The 17,709-nt window shown below is 41.1% G+C and overlaps 1 protein-coding gene across 2 annotated transcripts in view; it reads left to right on the plus strand.

Annotated features, from left to right (window-relative positions):
* Positions 1-17,709, plus strand: part of OXCT1 (3-oxoacid CoA-transferase 1) — a 147,792-nt gene that overhangs the window by 81,128 nt on the left and 48,955 nt on the right. For both annotated transcript variants that reach the window (XM_019496003.2, XM_006274734.4), the window contains exons 8-11: positions 5,916-6,023; positions 11,183-11,297; positions 11,901-11,995; positions 12,930-12,978. In XM_019496003.2, coding sequence (XP_019351548.2) covers positions 5,916-6,023; positions 11,183-11,297; positions 11,901-11,995; positions 12,930-12,978 — 367 coding nt within the window. The remainder of the gene's footprint in view (positions 1-5,915; positions 6,024-11,182; positions 11,298-11,900; positions 11,996-12,929; positions 12,979-17,709) is intronic.

Raw genomic sequence — 17,709 nt, forward strand, 5'->3', positions numbered from 1 at the left:
TGAAGATTCAGTCTGATTGGACTTAGACTTTTTTTGGATCCAGCTCATTCAGAGGAGGTGTCTACCACCATGCCTAACTGTCAAGTCAGGAGTATTAATTTTAGTACAGAGTAAATAGGCTGTAGTGATTCCTTGTTACTCAGTAGCCTAGAGGGTGGGCACTTGCCTAGGAAATAAGAGACCTACATTCAATGCTCTAACCCAGTGTTTTTCAGCCAGATGCCTTGAAATCCTTACAAGGGTGCCGTGCGTTGCCACACAGTGTTAGCACTATTAGGTGTGAAAACTGAGTTCACATATTAAACCCACAGGTTTCAAATAGGAATCCATAGTGTTAAAAACATTCTGATCTGTTGTTGTCTTTCTAAGTTCTTTGCAAGAGACGAATTGTTCTTTTTTTGGAGTAATTTTTTTCTGAGGGGTGCCTCGGATCTAATGAGGGGTGCCTTGAGTCTAACATGATTTAGAGTTACTACACTAGCCACCAGCCTCTAGCCCATGGTATAGGCAGCGCTGAGAAGATTTGCCATCCCTCCACTGAAGCCAGGGTGGAAAGGAAAGTAAGAGTCAGAGTCTCAGAAGGGGAAATGTAGATTCTGCTCCTTGCTCCTAATGACAATCATTCCTCTAATTGCAGAAAGGGCCCAGAATCAGAAGCCAGGAACTTTCCTTCCCAGATCAGTGCCCTCCTTATTGGGCTAGAGTCACACGAGCTTCCTAGACTGTTCATGCATTTTTTACATTTGACAGGCATTGGTTAATAGACAGTAATACCCTAGCAGCAGGAACCAGAACCTCAGGCCTCTTCTGGGAAAAGGAAGATAAAGATAGAGAAAATAGGAAGAAAAGTGTTAGAGTAAAGAAAATGTATCTTGCTGCAGACATTCTTCTTGTCTACAGGCTGATTAGTACAAGTAACTTGATTTCAGGATTTGGGGTGTGGAAGCCATGATAGGTATAATATGGTGAAAAAATACTTCTACATGAACTAGGGAAAAGAACATGGTGCTCCTTCTAGGGCTTTTAAAATATTTAAATTGCAGATATTTTTGTGAATTATCTTTTCTTATCTGGAAAGTTTGGGGTCATGCTCCTTACTTGGCACTACTGTGCCCCTCTATAGTGAAGTATAAAGTACAGGGGTTGTGCAACCTTATGCAATCATCATCATCATCATGTTTCTCAGAATTGTTCCACCTACAGTTGCAGTGCTGGGATGCAAAAAAAAGTCAGTTAAAATGTTGGTAGCTGACAGCAACCTGAGTGTCATTTAGGCCTCCACTGAGCAGAGTTTGATGGGAAGTTGAAAAACTGGCAGCTAGCTTGCATGTGTACTGCTTGGTTGTGGGGGTTTGTGGGGGGTCTGGGTGGATGGGTATAGGTTTATGGGAGGCTATGGGTGTGTGGGTATGTGGATGTGGGGAGGATTTGAGGGGGTAGATAGGTGGGGTGTGTGTGTGTATGGGGTTGGGGGGGTGTGTATGTAGGGTGTGTGTATTTGTGAATGTGTGGGTGGGTATGGAGTTTGTGGGGGGCTGTGAGTGTGTGGGTTGGAGGGTGGCTGGGGAAGGTTGTGGCATATGTGGAGGGGGAGGGTGGCTGGGAGTGTGTGAAGGGGTGTGGGTTGTGCGTGTATGTCAGTGTGAGGGAGGGTGTGGGTACATATGTATGGTTGGATGTGCATGTGGGACTTGCCCTATGAACGCACACCCCCTCCCGCATTGCCCACAACCCCTGTCACTTCTTCATTCCCCTCTCCTCTTCCCCCATTCACCTCTGGCACCATGCAGTTCCCAGCTGCATGGCCCAAGACCACAGGATGCAGCAGGATCTGGCTCCTGTTGAGTCCTGCAGTCCTGGTGATGCAGTTGGGAACCACATGGTACCAGAGTTGCTGGTGGGATGGGCTAAGGAGAAGCAGCAGCTGGGGCGGGGAAATGGTAACAGTGGCAGGTGGGGTGGCAGCTGGCAGTGAGCAGGTGGCCAGGTATGAGTACAGTGACAGCTGAGCGGGAGCACAAGGCCTGTGCTGGTGTCCCAGGACCAGGGCTGATGGGGGCCTAGAGTGAGGCAGCAGGAGCATAGGCTGGCAGGGGATCTGTGGAGCTGGGCCAGTTCCCCCCTCCCCCTGCTGGAGCAGCCCAGGCCCCATGCTTTTGCCACCCTGTTCTGGGCCCCTGCTGGCCCTGGCCCTGGGGCACCAGCACGGCCCCTGCACTCCCACCCAGTTGTTGCTACACTCACAACCACCCACCCACCTGGTTGCTACCACTCACCCCCCCACCTGCCACTGCCTTTTCCCCACTTTCATGCCCACCGCTGCTACTTCTCTCCACCCCACTGCCTGCCCTCCTGCTCACCACTTCAGCACTACATGGTTCCTGGATGCATCAGCAGACTGCAGGATGCAACAGGAGCCAGCCTGGCCTGGCCCAGGCCCAAGGACTGGGGCAATCACTAGCAGTCCTCCCCTCTTCCCTGTGTTCTGTGCTGAGTTGCACTCCTGGATGGAGGGAGGCGGGGAGCAGTCCCAGGACGCCAGACAAGAAGCCTCTGCTAGGCAGGAGCTTCCAGCTGGGGGTGGGTTGGGGCCGGACTGGCTTTGCTGCTGCGGCTGCTGGGTCCTGCTGCTGGCTCCCCCTGGGTCCTGCTGCCTCTGGTGCCTTGTGATCTTTGACAGGCATCCAGCCACAGATAATAATTAATTTTCTAAATTTTTTAAGGGCCCCACGGGCCAGATAGAATTGCCTGACAGGCTGTATTTTGCCTGCTCCTGATGTAGAAATTAGAAATATAAAAGTATGAAACCACAAACTTAGCCACTTTTTACATCAGATCCCATTGGGGGCTTTTTTCCTTTTTTTGATTGACCACTTATTTTGTAATAGGAAAACATGAGCATTTGTGAAATGCTATTCACCTTTCAGTGAAAGTACTGTGTGTTCTCCTGTGATCTCCTTGGTGTCTCGGGATGTAAGGATTCTCAGAGTATAGTCCATGAGCTGTGCCCTCGCATGCTTTTGTTCTTCTCCTTAATATATATTCTTGTTGCCAAACACCAGCATGTACCATACTCAGTAGCTGCCACATAGACAAGCTTGCAGTAGATATTTTTAGACAGATCCATTTCCCTTTCCTCATTTATGCAGGTTAGGTGCCAGCATTTAATGAATAAGCAACTCAGAGCTGCGAAAGTTTCTCAAAACACTTCTGTGTAGGCTACAAACACTTGGAGACAGAATCTCCAAATTCACAACTCTAAAAATAAACATGGCAAAGCTGTGGAAACATCCAGGGGTTTTGCAGCATAATGCCCAGTTTTAGATAAAATCTTTAGACTCCTTTCACGCAGACCCAGAACATAACTGGAACTCTGTTCTTCCAGCTCCAAAACACAAGTCTCTTCTATGTAAGGTCTTTGACACCTGGCAGGCTGGGGAAGTAGGACTACTGTATGTGAGGCAAGCCTTGGAGAGCAACATTTTACCCTTACCCAAAGCCAGGACATTAATTACACAAAGCTACTACATTCATTACACGTTACACAAAACCAGTACATTAATATGCCTTAGCATCCAAAACAGCCATTATCTTATTGCTGGCACCCTCATCTCCCCTTCCCTGTAAATATTTATCTTCGTGAGTCAGGTTTCATCTTAACTTAGATCCCCCATCCTGCTAAGTGTCTTGGTCAGGTTGTGAATTCACTTATGTTCCAGTGACGTGGAAGATCTCATTAGCGTCTGGCTGTAAAGAACCCCACAGATGTTACTGCAAGCCTGCATAGGTAAATCAGCAGGAATAGAGCACTTGCGTTTACATTTTCTAGAGTCAATTTTTTTATATATGCAGAAAATAAATTATAGTATAATTTTAACGATTATTTTGCACAAAATCCACCATGCTAACTGCTGCTCCAGAAGAAACATTAGGTTAAAAATAAATTAAAACACACAAAAAATTAATATCACTATGCAAATTATTTTATTTTAAATCTTTTAAGAGGGGTATATATGAGTCAAATTCATAATTGCTTTGAAATCAATTTATTTGTACCAACAACAAACTTGTTTCAATAATCCTAATTTTTTAGTAAAAGTGATTAAAAGTAGCACCTTTATAAGAAAGTTCAAATCAGGAGCAATAATTATTCCCTGGCTCAATTTTTCACTGTAAGTACTGCTATACATGCTAATTAGAAAAGTGGGATTCAGGAATTCTAGAAGGTAGCAGATGTTCTGTTTTATATATAGTTTTATTGAAATGTCCATGCAATTCTTTTCTGCTTTTCTACATTTTTGGCCTTGCTTCAGGATTTTTAGTGACTGCTGTTCTGACACAGTCTTCTACTTTGTCCTTCAGGATTTTTCCACTGCATCCTATTTTTGATTGCAGAGGTATTCTGCCTTCTCGTGATATTAAGAAAACCAAACAAAGAAATAAAGAAAAAAACAACCAAACGATCAATTAAACAAATATTACAGTAACCAGTTAATTAGTAAGACAATATTTGGATGCATTTGCACCATTTTTTCATCAATAAAACATCTTTTTTAGCTAAATTACATGTTCCACCCTATATTATAGAATCTTTGTCTTTCTTTCCTTTTTTGCTCCTTCTAAATGTGTAGCATTGGTTTTGCACAGTTTTGTCACTATTAGTGCAAAAGCTTTCTTATTTACAGTTATTCTTGTACAAAGCATCCTTCTGTTGTTGTTTCATCAGTTCTTTTAACTGTTTTAGAGGTCATCTGAGAACGTCCTCTTATACTCATAAACCTTTCAATTTCTCTTTTGGTTTTGCTTTTATTTGTTGTCAGGTTGCTTAATTATTGTCGTGCTGTAGAGCACATTAGGGTAAACATTGTGTGACAGGTGCCATATGCCATTTATTATTCATGAGACTTTACAATGGCAATAGAAACAGCACATAAGTTTATTTTCATCTGAGAATTATGCATGATGACCTGAGTTTAGACTACTTTAATATTGTTTAATTTGCGATGACAGTGCTCTCAAATTTCTCTATTAGTCACACCTTTAAGGTTAAATGGCATAACTCCATCAGTGTGTCTTATTCCATAACTCTTTCTCATTTAGGGCTTGTGCTTGTTTAGCTATATTTCTGCTGTGATTAATGCTGATTTTCTAACCTGTGCTTTAAACTAGGTCTGATAATGGTTTCATTTCCTTTTGAGTATGAATTATAAAACATTGTCTTAGGCACATTGCATTGTTTGACGTAATAGTTTTTACCTACATACAAGTACTGAAAACATCATGCACATATTGTGACTAATTGCAAACACGAACTATAAGGAAAATCAGTGTCTAGGCTTTGTGTAGCTGCACTGACCATTTGCTCACCTAAGAATTCCTTTCAAAGAAATCCCATAAAATATAGTGAATGCAGAGAGAGGTAATTTTTGTGCAGACTTATTTTACCAACTGATCTAATAGGTCTTCAAATTGTACTTTCTTGAACTGTAGTCAAGATTTAAATTGCTCTCAAAGTGGCCTCTATATGTCTAAAACAGCTGCATGCTGATTTTTGCCACCAAAAATTTATACTTCCTTTTATTTGGATGCCTATTACATTGCATGCACAAAACCATTGTCAGTCTACAGGATACATTTATTTGATATGGCTGTACAAATTGGCTAATTAGAAATATAACTCAATATAATGTATGTGGAAATGCTTTTTGCCTGGGAAAATCCTGGTGCCTGCCCTGTGCACCAGGGAAATTTAGCCACCAATTTTTGGGCTACTTTATTATTTTGGCACTCTGCCTTGTCTTGGGCAGATTCAATCTGCTGTATGAAAAGTATCTGGAATTTTCACTGCTGATCTGTCATAAGTCTCTTTCACTGGCTTATCAGGCTATATTTAGTTTTCCTTTTTTTCTTTGCAGGTGGAAGAAATTGTTGATATAGGATCATTTGCCCCAGAAGACATTCATATCCCCAAGATCTATGTTGACCGCCTCATAAAGGGAGATGGATTTGAAAAGAGAATTGAAGTAAGTAATTCAGCTTCTTGGTGACAGTATGTGTGAACTTTGCCTATATTTTATACATCTTGGCCATTAAATTATATCCATGATAATATGCTATGAAACTGATTCAATGCCAAGTTCCACTAAGGATAGAAGAGATAGGAAGAAAGGAGGACAAACTGTGGATACGTGATCTCAGGTTTAAGAAGCTGTAGTTCTAATTCCGAGGCAAGCAGCTATGGTCCTTGGAGGACTCGCACCAGATGAAAGTATTGAAGCTCTGCCCTGAAACTTTTGTATTATTTCTTGCCTTGCTTCAGTGTAACCTCTCCACTGGCAATGGGGGGAATAGTTAGAACAACCATCTGTATACCAGGTGAGAGCATCTCTAACATTACATATCTTAAAAGTTCCCCAGTTTAGGGCAGAGAGATAAAATTTGTCCCTATATTCATAGAGACCCTTTTTGTAAAGTCAGGTACCATATTTTACAGTGTATAAGTTGGGTTTTGATGCCCAATTTTGGTGTCTTAAAAATCAAACCCGAGTTGCACGCTGTGCCACTTCAAAAATGCCTGGCTCTGTTTGCTGCTAGTAGCACTACCAAATGTTGAGTCTGGCACCTCTCACAGGGGACAACACTGGGCTTGGTGCTCTGCAGGACCACTTGTAGCAGACGGGGTCAGGGTCAGTGCTCAGCTAGCGTGGCCCCATCCCCGGCGAGCCCAGTGCCACTGGCAGTGGATGAGGGGATGAGGCCATGCCAGCTGAATGCCGAACCCAGTCCTGTCCCCTGCAAGCAGCACTGGGCTTGGTGCTTAACAGTGCTGCTCACTACAGACAAGTCCTGGCTCAGTGCTCAGCTGGTGTGGCCCCATCCCATGCCATACACCATGAAATATAGTACTCTTATTTATGGACATTCCCCTGTAGAGCAGGTGCTGTCAGTATCTATTAAAGCAGGGGTTTTCAGCCTTTTTTAAGGAGTGTACCCCACTTCTGGTGGAGCAGGGGGGTGGCAGCAGCCAGAGGCAGCATGGGGTGGTAGATGGCGACTGCTGCCCTCCTCTCCCCCACCATTCCTGCTTCTGGGAGGGTGTTGAGTGGCAGCGCTCTGTCCCCGCCTGCCTGTGCATACCCCTTAGCCCCTTTGCATGTACCCCCACTTCACAACCTCTGTATTAAAGAAATAACAATATTAATATTACAACTTTTAACTCAAACAAGTAATCTGATAACACTTTAAATGACTCTCTCAAGAAAACAGCTGTATCATCACTCTATTAACAGTACACCTGGAAGGAATTGTCCCCTGGCTTCCTATGTTTGTGTATGTGATTTGATAACTCCCTTGAAATATAGGTGGAAATTCCACTTTGGGCCTTGTTACACATTGTAATTTGAGCTGCTCAAATGTTGATCAATGTTAGTGCTAGCTTGAGTTTGGAGCAGTTGCACCTTAAAGCCAAAAGTTTTCTTTGACTGGCTTGGTGCCAGAACCATCCCCTGGACAGTATAGTTTTGAGGGTGGAACATTTGTCCACACAAAACAGGAACTGGGGGAAGGGACACTGCATCCTGGGATGCTGGACCAGCTTATCTGTGGCAATTTGGGCAGCTTATCTGTGGCGAGTGACCTCACATTAATGGAACATGAGCTGGATAACATGCATCAGAGAGAAACTTGCCTCATAGTGGTGTAACTTAAAGTTGCCTAAGGTATGCTTAAACTAGTTTCAGGTGTTAATATGTGGACAATTCAAGGGTTAAGAGCTCCCAGAACCACCTAGATTTAATGTGCAACAAGGGCCTTTCTTTCATTATTCTCAGATCTACCCAAAATACTTCTGTGAAGTCAGGAATACCCACGGAAACAAAGTATAACCAAAACAGTATGTTGGTGATGTGGAGAATAGGGAGGAGGAAAAAAAAAGTTTTTAAAGACAAAAAAGGAAAGAAGTTGGTGTAAACAATTGTCTTCCTAACAGTGTTCTATGGCAAATTAAACTTCGTCATCATCACAGTCCCAAAGTCCCAGATAAGCGTAGGAACTTTTTTAAAGTTCTCATTGTGTGCCTTAAGCAAGTGAAAGCTCACTTTCCCCTTCTCCTCCCCACTTTCCTCTCCCCCCCTCCTATCAACAAGTTCACCATGCAGAAACTTACTGCATTATTGGGGGTACCTGACTGTATTCAAATATGATAAATTTATTTTTATTCTTTAGGCAATCTGGGTTGGATATCAGTTAATACTCCTTTCTCTCCTTTTACACCATGGGCTATTACATCCAGTTAGAATCCAGTTTGTTTGGTTAAAGGCCTTCATTTTTGCTTTCACTAAAAACCATTGTCATGTTCGTTTGGTGTCTGAGATACTTCTTCATCCTTTGAAAGGCTCCTCCACAAATGCTATTTGGGTTTCTTTTCTGATTGGATGGGGGGGAGTCCAATCTGGGATCAACAAGGGGTTTTATGTAACACCACTGCACATTTTCTGTACCATTTTTGATGACCAAGTTGGAATATGGATGAATTTGGTCTAGTGAGTTTTGTAACCTCAAATGATACATTTAATCAAATAGAAATATAGCAGTAACATTGACAATTTATTTACTCTTACGCAGAGACTATAAAGCTAGTACCTAGGTGCTGTGTATTACATTTTGAATATAAATTGGATCAGGCATATTGCAGTTTCCAGTGGACTGTTTGAACAGGTTTTCCATATAAACAAACTTTAGTTAGTGTAAGCAAAAAAGGTATGTTCTTGTCTGTATTTTAGCGATGTGGCAATCATACTTGCATGCATAGAAGGTGTTGGTTGGAAGAGGGGAGGAGAAGAATAAATACAAAGCAACTTGCTTTACTTTCTATTATCATCATCATCATTTGCTTCTGCCCAGTTCACTGATCTGAAGAAGAATTCTCTGTAAATGTTCTCACATGCTGCTGTTGTGCTGTTATAGACCATGTCTACTTAGTGCTTGCCTGTTCCTAAAGTGAAGTAAGATGACTACATTTGTGATGCATTGGCAGTGCCATGTTAACAGCTATGCTTTTTCCAGTTTGGAAAGTAGTATGTGTGAAGCTAGTGTGGCCTGTCACACAGTATGACGTTATGTATAGTGGCCATATAGACATATTTTTTAACTCAAAATTAAATGCATTGGTTGGAAGTTTCTGGCTTCTAAGAGGGACCCTTTTTCAGGCTGGGTGAAGAAATGTAATACATCAAATGTGAAAAAAAACATTTACTAACCTTTGGTAATTGGATTTCAAGATGGGCTCTCCACGTGGTATTTCAAAATGGGCTCTCTTACTCTTGGTAAGCATGGTCTCATTCACAAGACATTAAATTCTTATGGCCAGCAATCTCTTTGGGGCCATATCCATGCCAAATTACAAGGTGATTCCACAAAACCAAAATATCCAGCTCTGGAGTACAGAGATCTCTTGTAGTCCAACATCAGTAGGGCTAAATAAATTTTCAGTCATTGAAATCAGTACCACATACAGCGTACAATTGAGGGATAAGAACCATCTATTACTCCCACCCTGGTAAAAAGAGTGTGGGAGGTGTTGCCCCACGATTCCTTTTACCAGAGACCCCCAAGGATTGACACGACTCTTTGTCCGATTTGGTATCAAGTGACCTTTACTAGTAGCCCCTAGGCTTATTACAAGATAATTATCCTTGCAATACGACCTGGCAGGCAGTTCCCTAGACATTACAACAGCGAACTCTGGTGGTACCGGCCTTAGATCCTGTGCTGGGTGTGCAGGATGTCAGTTTCTGGGTTCCTTGTTACTCAAAGCAAGCATTCCAAGGCTGCTCCTGTCTCCCCAGGGTGGCAACACAAACACATGCACTGTCTCTTTGTTTGTCCACTGCTTTTGTAACTTTTTCATCTCAAACTGTCCAGTCCTCAAGTTTCTTACCTCATCTTTTTAGATAAGGTACTCCAATCCTATTCCATTTTTGGTTTTCTGCTAGGGAAACTAATGTACCTGGTTAGCCCACTGTGCCAATCACAACACTCATTTTTCCTGATACCTTAAAAGGCACTCTGTACAATTTAATTGCTTAGTTCTGGGAAGGCCTAAAGTTATGCTAACAGCCTGAGCATAACTAAATTTGCCCATTACAGGAGGCTCAACAAAAATGTTGAGCCTCATCTCTGGAAGTGACTGTGCCATCTTATTGAGACACAGTCAAGGCTCATTTCCTGCTGTTCCAACTTTTCCTCCACACTAGAGTTCAAGGATGGACGTTAGAGAGACCATTCTGAGTTGGAGACCTCCTAGGTCTTGAAGGGAATAGACTCCTAGCATCCTCTGCAATCTCTCCCTAACCAGTATGTTTTAGTTATGGTCCTGCTAGGCATCCTGAGGTTTGCAATCTGTGGCCCACTCAGTTGGGCCCAGGATTTCATCGTGTGTGCCCTAAACACATTCTTTTGCCCAAACCTGTCTCGGAGATGTGCTGGCAGTTTCAAAGCTGCATGTGGTGTGTGTGTGTGTGTGTCCTAGAAATCACCTGATTTACACACATGCATTCCAGCACACACACATTCTGAGACAACTCTGAGCAAAAGAATAGTTTAGAGGTACACAAAACTGTGAAAACCTAGACCTGGGGTTACAAACCTTCAGTTTTTATGTGAAGTCACTTGGCAATTTAGTCCAATCCATGGAAGTCCAGAGTAAGAAGTGAATGAACATAGAGTAGAAGTTGTTCCTTAGAACAATATTTTTTAAAGTTTTATTTTCCAAAATTAAACACTTAGATCTACTGGTAAATTTATGCACGTAAGTGAAAATAAAGCTATAGTTGCTGAGCTACTTGCAGCTCCCATGGAAGTTATGCTGATACATCTGTCCACAGAAAACCAGGATTATGATGATGTTGGAATTCACCACTGGTATTCTGAGACTGATGCATTCTCTCCCATAGCCTCCTTCATATATCCTTTTAGAATTAATAAAGTAGAGAAAGACACACTATAAGTGACCATATCGGGTTAGATGGGAACTGGACTGATGGAAGAAAATATTATTTTGTGCAAGAGATGTGGTTGATCCCTTTATTCTTGGGTCAGATCTGTCATTGAAGTGACAAGCCAGAGTTTTATGACAAAGTATCTTGATACCATAGCTTTCTAATGATAATTTCTTATTTTGTAGAGATTATCAACCCGCAAGCCTGAAGATACAAAGAGCAAACAAAAGAAGGGAGGAGATAACGTCAGAGAGAGGATCATCAGGCGAGCAGCCTTAGAATTTGAGGATGGCATGTATGGTATCCTTCAACTATGTTTTAGGTTAAAGAACTAGCATTTTCTATGACGAAATGGCAGTTGCATCTGTTACTCTTAGCAAAAATTAATTGCCACCTCCATTGTTTGTCCTCTGCAACACCTGTGGTTCTGTCACTTTTATTAACAGCCTGTTGAAATAGACATAATATTAAGTTCTGTGATACCTGGTGCCTTTTCCCTCCTTTACCTAGCATAATAATGAGAAGTCAAATAATTAATCAGTGTTTCTCAAAAAAGTTAAGATCCATATGTTTGAAATGGAACTTGCTTGAGTGAGTGATGATTAACTGTTATGCTTAAAAGGGTTTATTATTGGCTTTATTTTTTTCTAAGATGGTTACACATATTACAAATTGGACTAAAAAATTGACTGAATTTCTTTATAATTTGAACTGCCTTCAAGTGTTGTATGGCACCTGACAGAAGGCAGTTAGGCAGTCCAAATTATAAAGTCATTTAGTCAAGTTTTGAAGCATGTGTTTGTAAAACAAAACAGTTTGTAGAGAGAAACACAAATGTAATTCTGTTAATGTATTACTTTACAGTAATTCTGTTTCTCATTGTACTTAACCAACTCACTTCAGCTAATCTGGGCATAGGAATTCCTTTGTTGGCCAGCAACTTCATCAGTCCAGATATAACTGTTCACCTGCAGAGTGAAAATGGAGTCCTGGGTTTGGTAAGAATGTAGAAAAGCGCCAGTGATAATTTACTGTAATGCTTAAAAGTGTTTATTATTGGCTTTATTTTTCTCTAAACTAGTTACACGTATTACAAATTGAACTCAACGGGTTTCCATATTGCATGGTGCCAGCATTGTGCCTCAGAAAACTAAGCATTTACTTAAGAATTATGTAAGTTGTCCCATTGAGGTTGCAAGGTCCACTTCTGTGCTTAAAATTAAGCATATACTTCAATGAAGTTCTGTGCTGCATCAGGCCTAAATTCTTAGTAGTTTTCTGCATAAAGGTCAATAAGTAGTTTTTAAGTGGCGGGTATTATACATTTTAAATAAAATTTAAATTCCAATTTTCAAAATATAAAGCTGTATTAAACTAGGTCTATAGATATAGCTTTAAAAATATAGGTTCAAGGAAAACGATGTATGATCCTTTATTCATTATGAAAGCCTTTATTCACATGTCTACTATATAGTCTCATTACACTGACGACTGTAAATTTCAGTGTGCATATGCAATAAGCGGTCCACAAGAAAGAGAAAAATCGAAATGACCGATATGACTGAAACTCCTGCTACACATTGCATATATTATGGAATTAACTGGTTAACCATGCACTAAATTTAGACTGCCCACCCCCCCCCATGCAAAGTAATTATCACATAATAACTGGTTAATTGCACAATAAATTTAGACCGACCATAGGTACAAAGTAAATATCGTACCATAAAAATTACATCCATCTTTAAAAAGAGCCAGCTATAAAGTTAGTGCTTGAAAATGTGTAACAACTCTATAGCTGGTTTCTGTTCAGCTTTAATTTGAACGTATAGCAGGGCCCTAATAAGTTACAACACTAGAATTGATAAAGAATAAAGGACTTAGCCTCAGAAGCAGTTTTATGTATTACTGATATTTGTGTTTTATTCCTAGGGTCCTTATCCTTTAGAACATGAGGTAGATCCTGACCTGATTAATGCAGGTAAAATCATGTTAACGAACTAAGTTTTCAGAAGATGCTTATAAATGATTGACTTAAAATATCTCAGTGTCTAAGCACAGAGTATGTTACTTGTAAATCAAATGCCATTTGCATTGTTTAGTACCAATATATATTTTAGCAACTACTGCTATATTAGCTAGAGGAACTGGGTGTTTGTGCTGTTTGGCAGATGGTTCTGGCAACTGAAGGAAGCTTGAGCCTTGCAGAAGCTAAGGGTCTTCTGAGCTATCTCAAAAGCCAGCGGATAATACAGGCATTAGTCTTGCATTGAGGTTAACTAGCACAGACCCCGCAGCATACTGGCAGTATGTCAGCAGGTTTCCACTAGCACATCCCGATACTGCACTCGCACTGCCAGCTAATATTTTGGATTTTTTTTCATAGCAATAGAGAGATCTTCTTTGGTGAATCATGTTAGCTAGTACAGGTAAATACTGAATAATAGCCAAATTAGATAAAGCACTGATGTCCAAACAACTCTCTAATTTAATAGTACACTCCAGTGACTGCTCATTGACTTGTGAGAATATTTGTTACCTGGATTAATTAATTGCTTCTGTTTATCATTATGTATGGGCTATCGTTTTTTTTCCCCACCAATCCTGAGCAATGACTTCTTTGCAATAACCTTCACAGGATATTTGAACACTAAGGTTTCACCAATAGGCTATTGCTAAAATGCATCATGTGCAGTGTTGGAGTAAAAGGCCAGATTCACAAAGCATTTATGGATGCTTACAGATGTGGAAAAAAAACCTAACAGTGCCTGCCAAGCATAGTGCTTGCCCAGAAGAGGAATCGCGTCAGTTTGACCTGGCTTGCCTAGCATCTGTATAGCTCACATGCATCAGCGGGGCTTTTGGGCACTTTTATGTACTAATTGATTGAATGGGCTGATTTAAAAAGCCTCGCAGAAGCACACAAGCTATAGAGATGCTGTGGTGCTGAGTAATACTGACACAATTCCTCTTCTGCTAAAGTGCTGGGGTTTTTTGTTTGTTTTCTGGGAGGGGGGGGCGGGGAGAGGAAGGGGGCGGTTCCACATCTGTCAGCCTACATGCCTAAATTTCTGTCACTGTACAAACCCAGAGGTGCTACTGTCTTAGTGGATCTGTCTATGTCAGAGTCTGTCTTTCACCTGCTATTGAATATAGTGGGATTCAAAAGCTAGACTTCCATGCCTCATTCTTGGGAGCTGCCTTCAGACAATGCCTAATACATGCAGACACCAATGAGCATAGCACAAAGCAAAACAGTCATTACTGCTTTCCTTCAAAAACTTACTAACAGTTTTGGTGGTGCTGATGGTACTTACCTACCTGCCTACATTATTATGTGCAGTAGAACGTGGATCACTCATATACAGGTGGTCTCCAACCTGTTTAATTTGCAGTGCATTGCTAAGAGAATCTGCTTAGTTGTTTGCTGCAGCTTTTACTTCAAAGAGGCTGCAACTACACATGCACTTAACTGCGAGTAGACTAATTAGCTGAGGAGTAAAATGTTATCGTCTACACATGCGATGCTTTAAGGCTGCAGTAAACTAATTAATGCTGCCATAAGATAATACTGTCTGGGGCAGTGCTATCTTACAACAAAGTAATTATCTGCAGTTAATCACGCGTGTAGACACTGACCACAAGCATAAATTGCACTCAGTCAGCCGAGCCAGCAGTGGGCCAGATCCTGCCTGCCACCTAGCAACATGGCTTCACACTTTGAGCACCCTCGTGCTGTCCCAGGCGCACGGGTAGACACTCACCCTGGGAGTGGTTTGCTTTGGCTCATGCTTCAGAGTTTATTGCTTCAAATTAATTTTACATGTAGATGCACCCTGCTTGTTGCTTCTTTGTGCTCAAGACAATGCTTGCAATTAATTTATGCTTGTTTGGTTTTATAAGTGCAGGAGTAAAAATAGTTCATCAAAACAACAATAAAACGTATTGATTAGGATGAAAAAAAATCCTAAATTGATAATGATCATCTGGTATTTGAGGTGTTCTTTGAGAACCAACATGTAACTATAAAGCCTGGATGTAAAAAGAAAGATAAGACCTTGACAAGATATAAAAGGTTTAAGCATTTATGTGGGTATCAATAGTATCTAGACTTATGTTAAATAGTAACAACAGTTTTGCAAGATGTATTAAATGTCATACTACCAACTAGATATCAGAATGTGATTCACGGGGATTAACAAAGTAACTCAGATTTAACTATTATGGGATTCCTTCACCTTTGTTTGAAGAAGCATTGTGATTCCAGTCACTGCCAGATAAATGATTTAGGATTAGATGGCTTTCAGATATGATCCAGTAGGGCAGTTCTGTCCATTTCAATGTATTTCTCTCCCCTCTTTTTCAAAATGGTTTTATTTAGTTATAGGGTGAATGCTGCAGAGACATTTTAAATCAGCATGAAATGCATCATAAAATAAATCTGTGACTAAGTCTCAACTCCAATAAGGGACTTGGATACTTAAAAATTAGGCATAGTAGCACCTTACTGTTAGGCACCTGGGACCTTAAATAGAATCCAGAATACTGTATATGGAGAATGTAATCACTTGGAGAGAAGGGAACACAAATGAGATGCTGACTCTGAAGCCTAGTAGTTACATCATTCACCTGGGAATGAGAAGTCCCAGATTATGATCCATATTCCAAGGACTGTTCCAGCAACTGCAGGAGTTGTATCCCAGGGGTCTCCCTTCTCATCTGTGTGCCTTGACCATTAAGATAGTCATTCTCCCTTTTGCTTCTTGCTGTGTCCCAATAAATTTTGAATTCCTTGCTGAATACCTTTAACAGGAGGGGTGGTGTGTATCCTCAATGAGGATAGCTTATAGCCTGATGGAAGATAGTAAATGTGGGTGTTGGACCCCATCAGTGTGATGAGGACCTTGAACCTAGGTCTCTCATATCCTGAGGGAGTTCTCTAATCACCTGAGGCTCTTCCATGAAATGTGGGCTTTGCTACTAACCCTGTATACCTCCAACCACATTTTAAAAGAGAGTAGCCATAACTGCAGACTGTGTTGGGCCTCCTGAAGCAGTGCATCTTAGGCATGCTCTGAAAAAAACAACTGGATCAGGGTGCTCAAGGGGCTTAGATGTTCCTCTGCCTAATCAGGTTAGAAAGGAAATGTGTGATGAACTGCTCAGACTGGGGTAGTTCTGGGGTAGTTCTAGAGGCAGAACACTAGGTACCTAGGGACCATTACTATCAGTGAGGGACATGTCTCATGGATGTAGACATCTCCTAGGATGACTGTTCTGGATTTAGGTGCTTCAGTTCTGCCCAATTCCTGTTTTTGGCACCTGACTCCTTTATTGGATCTAGCCCTAAATTATTCTGGGTAAATTGTTCAAAAGTAGCTAAGTCCCACTGACTAGAAAGCATCCAAAGTACTTTCAAATTTAAGATATAGGTGTTTGAACATTTCATTGAAATGATATGGAGTTATAAACTCTGAATGGCAAAAGTACAGGGTTTAAACTCATTCCAGCTCAAGTAATTGGGAAAACTCTTATTGGCTTGAGCAGAATCAAGCCCAGAATGTTTTTTTTTTTTTAACATTGATTTTGTCTAAATTTTGCAATATGGGCATCAGAGTTAGGGTCCATTCCTCTGATTTCTTAAATACCAAATATTTCTCTCTTAAATAAACTTGTTACACCCTTATGTACATTAAGCCTTGATTTTTAAGTGGGTTTTTTTTCTAACCACAAACTATTCACTTTCCAAAATTCTTACATCATATAAAGTCTTTTTATTGTAATTTAAAGAGTGCTTGCTTCCTAGTATATCTTTTGACTTTGGTTATATGCATCCTAGGCCTCCCTGCCTGGTCCTCTCTGTATTTGTCCCTTGCCAAATTTCTCCCTGGGCTTTTACTGTCCCTATGTTCCTGTTTACAGGGTGGTGTCTCTCTCACTGCTTCTGTGTGTGACAGCTCAGGCTGTACGTCAAGTGCCCCATTTGGACCACTGATTTTAGCTTTACTTTTCTATTTGGTTTGCACATATTCTAGTATTATTTGCCAAATGTTGCCAATGTTTACAATAAAGTAAACTCAAATAATGGAAACAGGACATCTCTCCTTTGCCTATGGCTTCCTTCTTTCTATCCTTCCTTTCTTTTCCTCTGGCTTTTGCTTTCCTTCTATAGCATGGTTTGTTTCTTGTTAGCCGTCATCTTTCTCAGTCTTCTCTTTCAGTTTGTTTTTTCTGAACTATTTCAAACTTCGTTCCCTTCAATTGTTGGCAAACCCCAACATATTCTTCCCCATGGCTTCCCTAGGCTTTTCAGCACTTAATCCCAGTGTTTTCCTTTCCCATAGCCCTATCTGATGTCTCCCACTTAGCTTCTCACACCCAGCTCCATCATTCTACCCATAATAATAGTCATTTGTTTTAGACACCCCACCAGGTGCTGCCTAAGCAAAGCAAAAATATCTGCAGTGTTCTGCCTGGATAGAGGAAAGCTGCTAGGAGTGAGGAAGACAAGGTTCCTTGGGTGAATCTGATACCTTTTATTAGACCAACCCAAATAGTTGGAAAATAATTATTAAGCAAGCTTTCAGGTTCAAAAACCCTTCATCAGGCTAAGGAAGTTTCAGCAGTTGGTGTGTGCTCTTCCTGGATGGAATGAGAAGTAAAGAAGCCAGCGGAGTGAGGAGTGAGGAAGGCAGCTTTGGGACAGGCCTAG

Source organism: Alligator mississippiensis, chromosome 3 (genome assembly GCF_030867095.1).
Source record: "Alligator mississippiensis isolate rAllMis1 chromosome 3, rAllMis1, whole genome shotgun sequence".
Taxonomy (NCBI): Eukaryota; Metazoa; Chordata; order Crocodylia; family Alligatoridae; genus Alligator; species Alligator mississippiensis.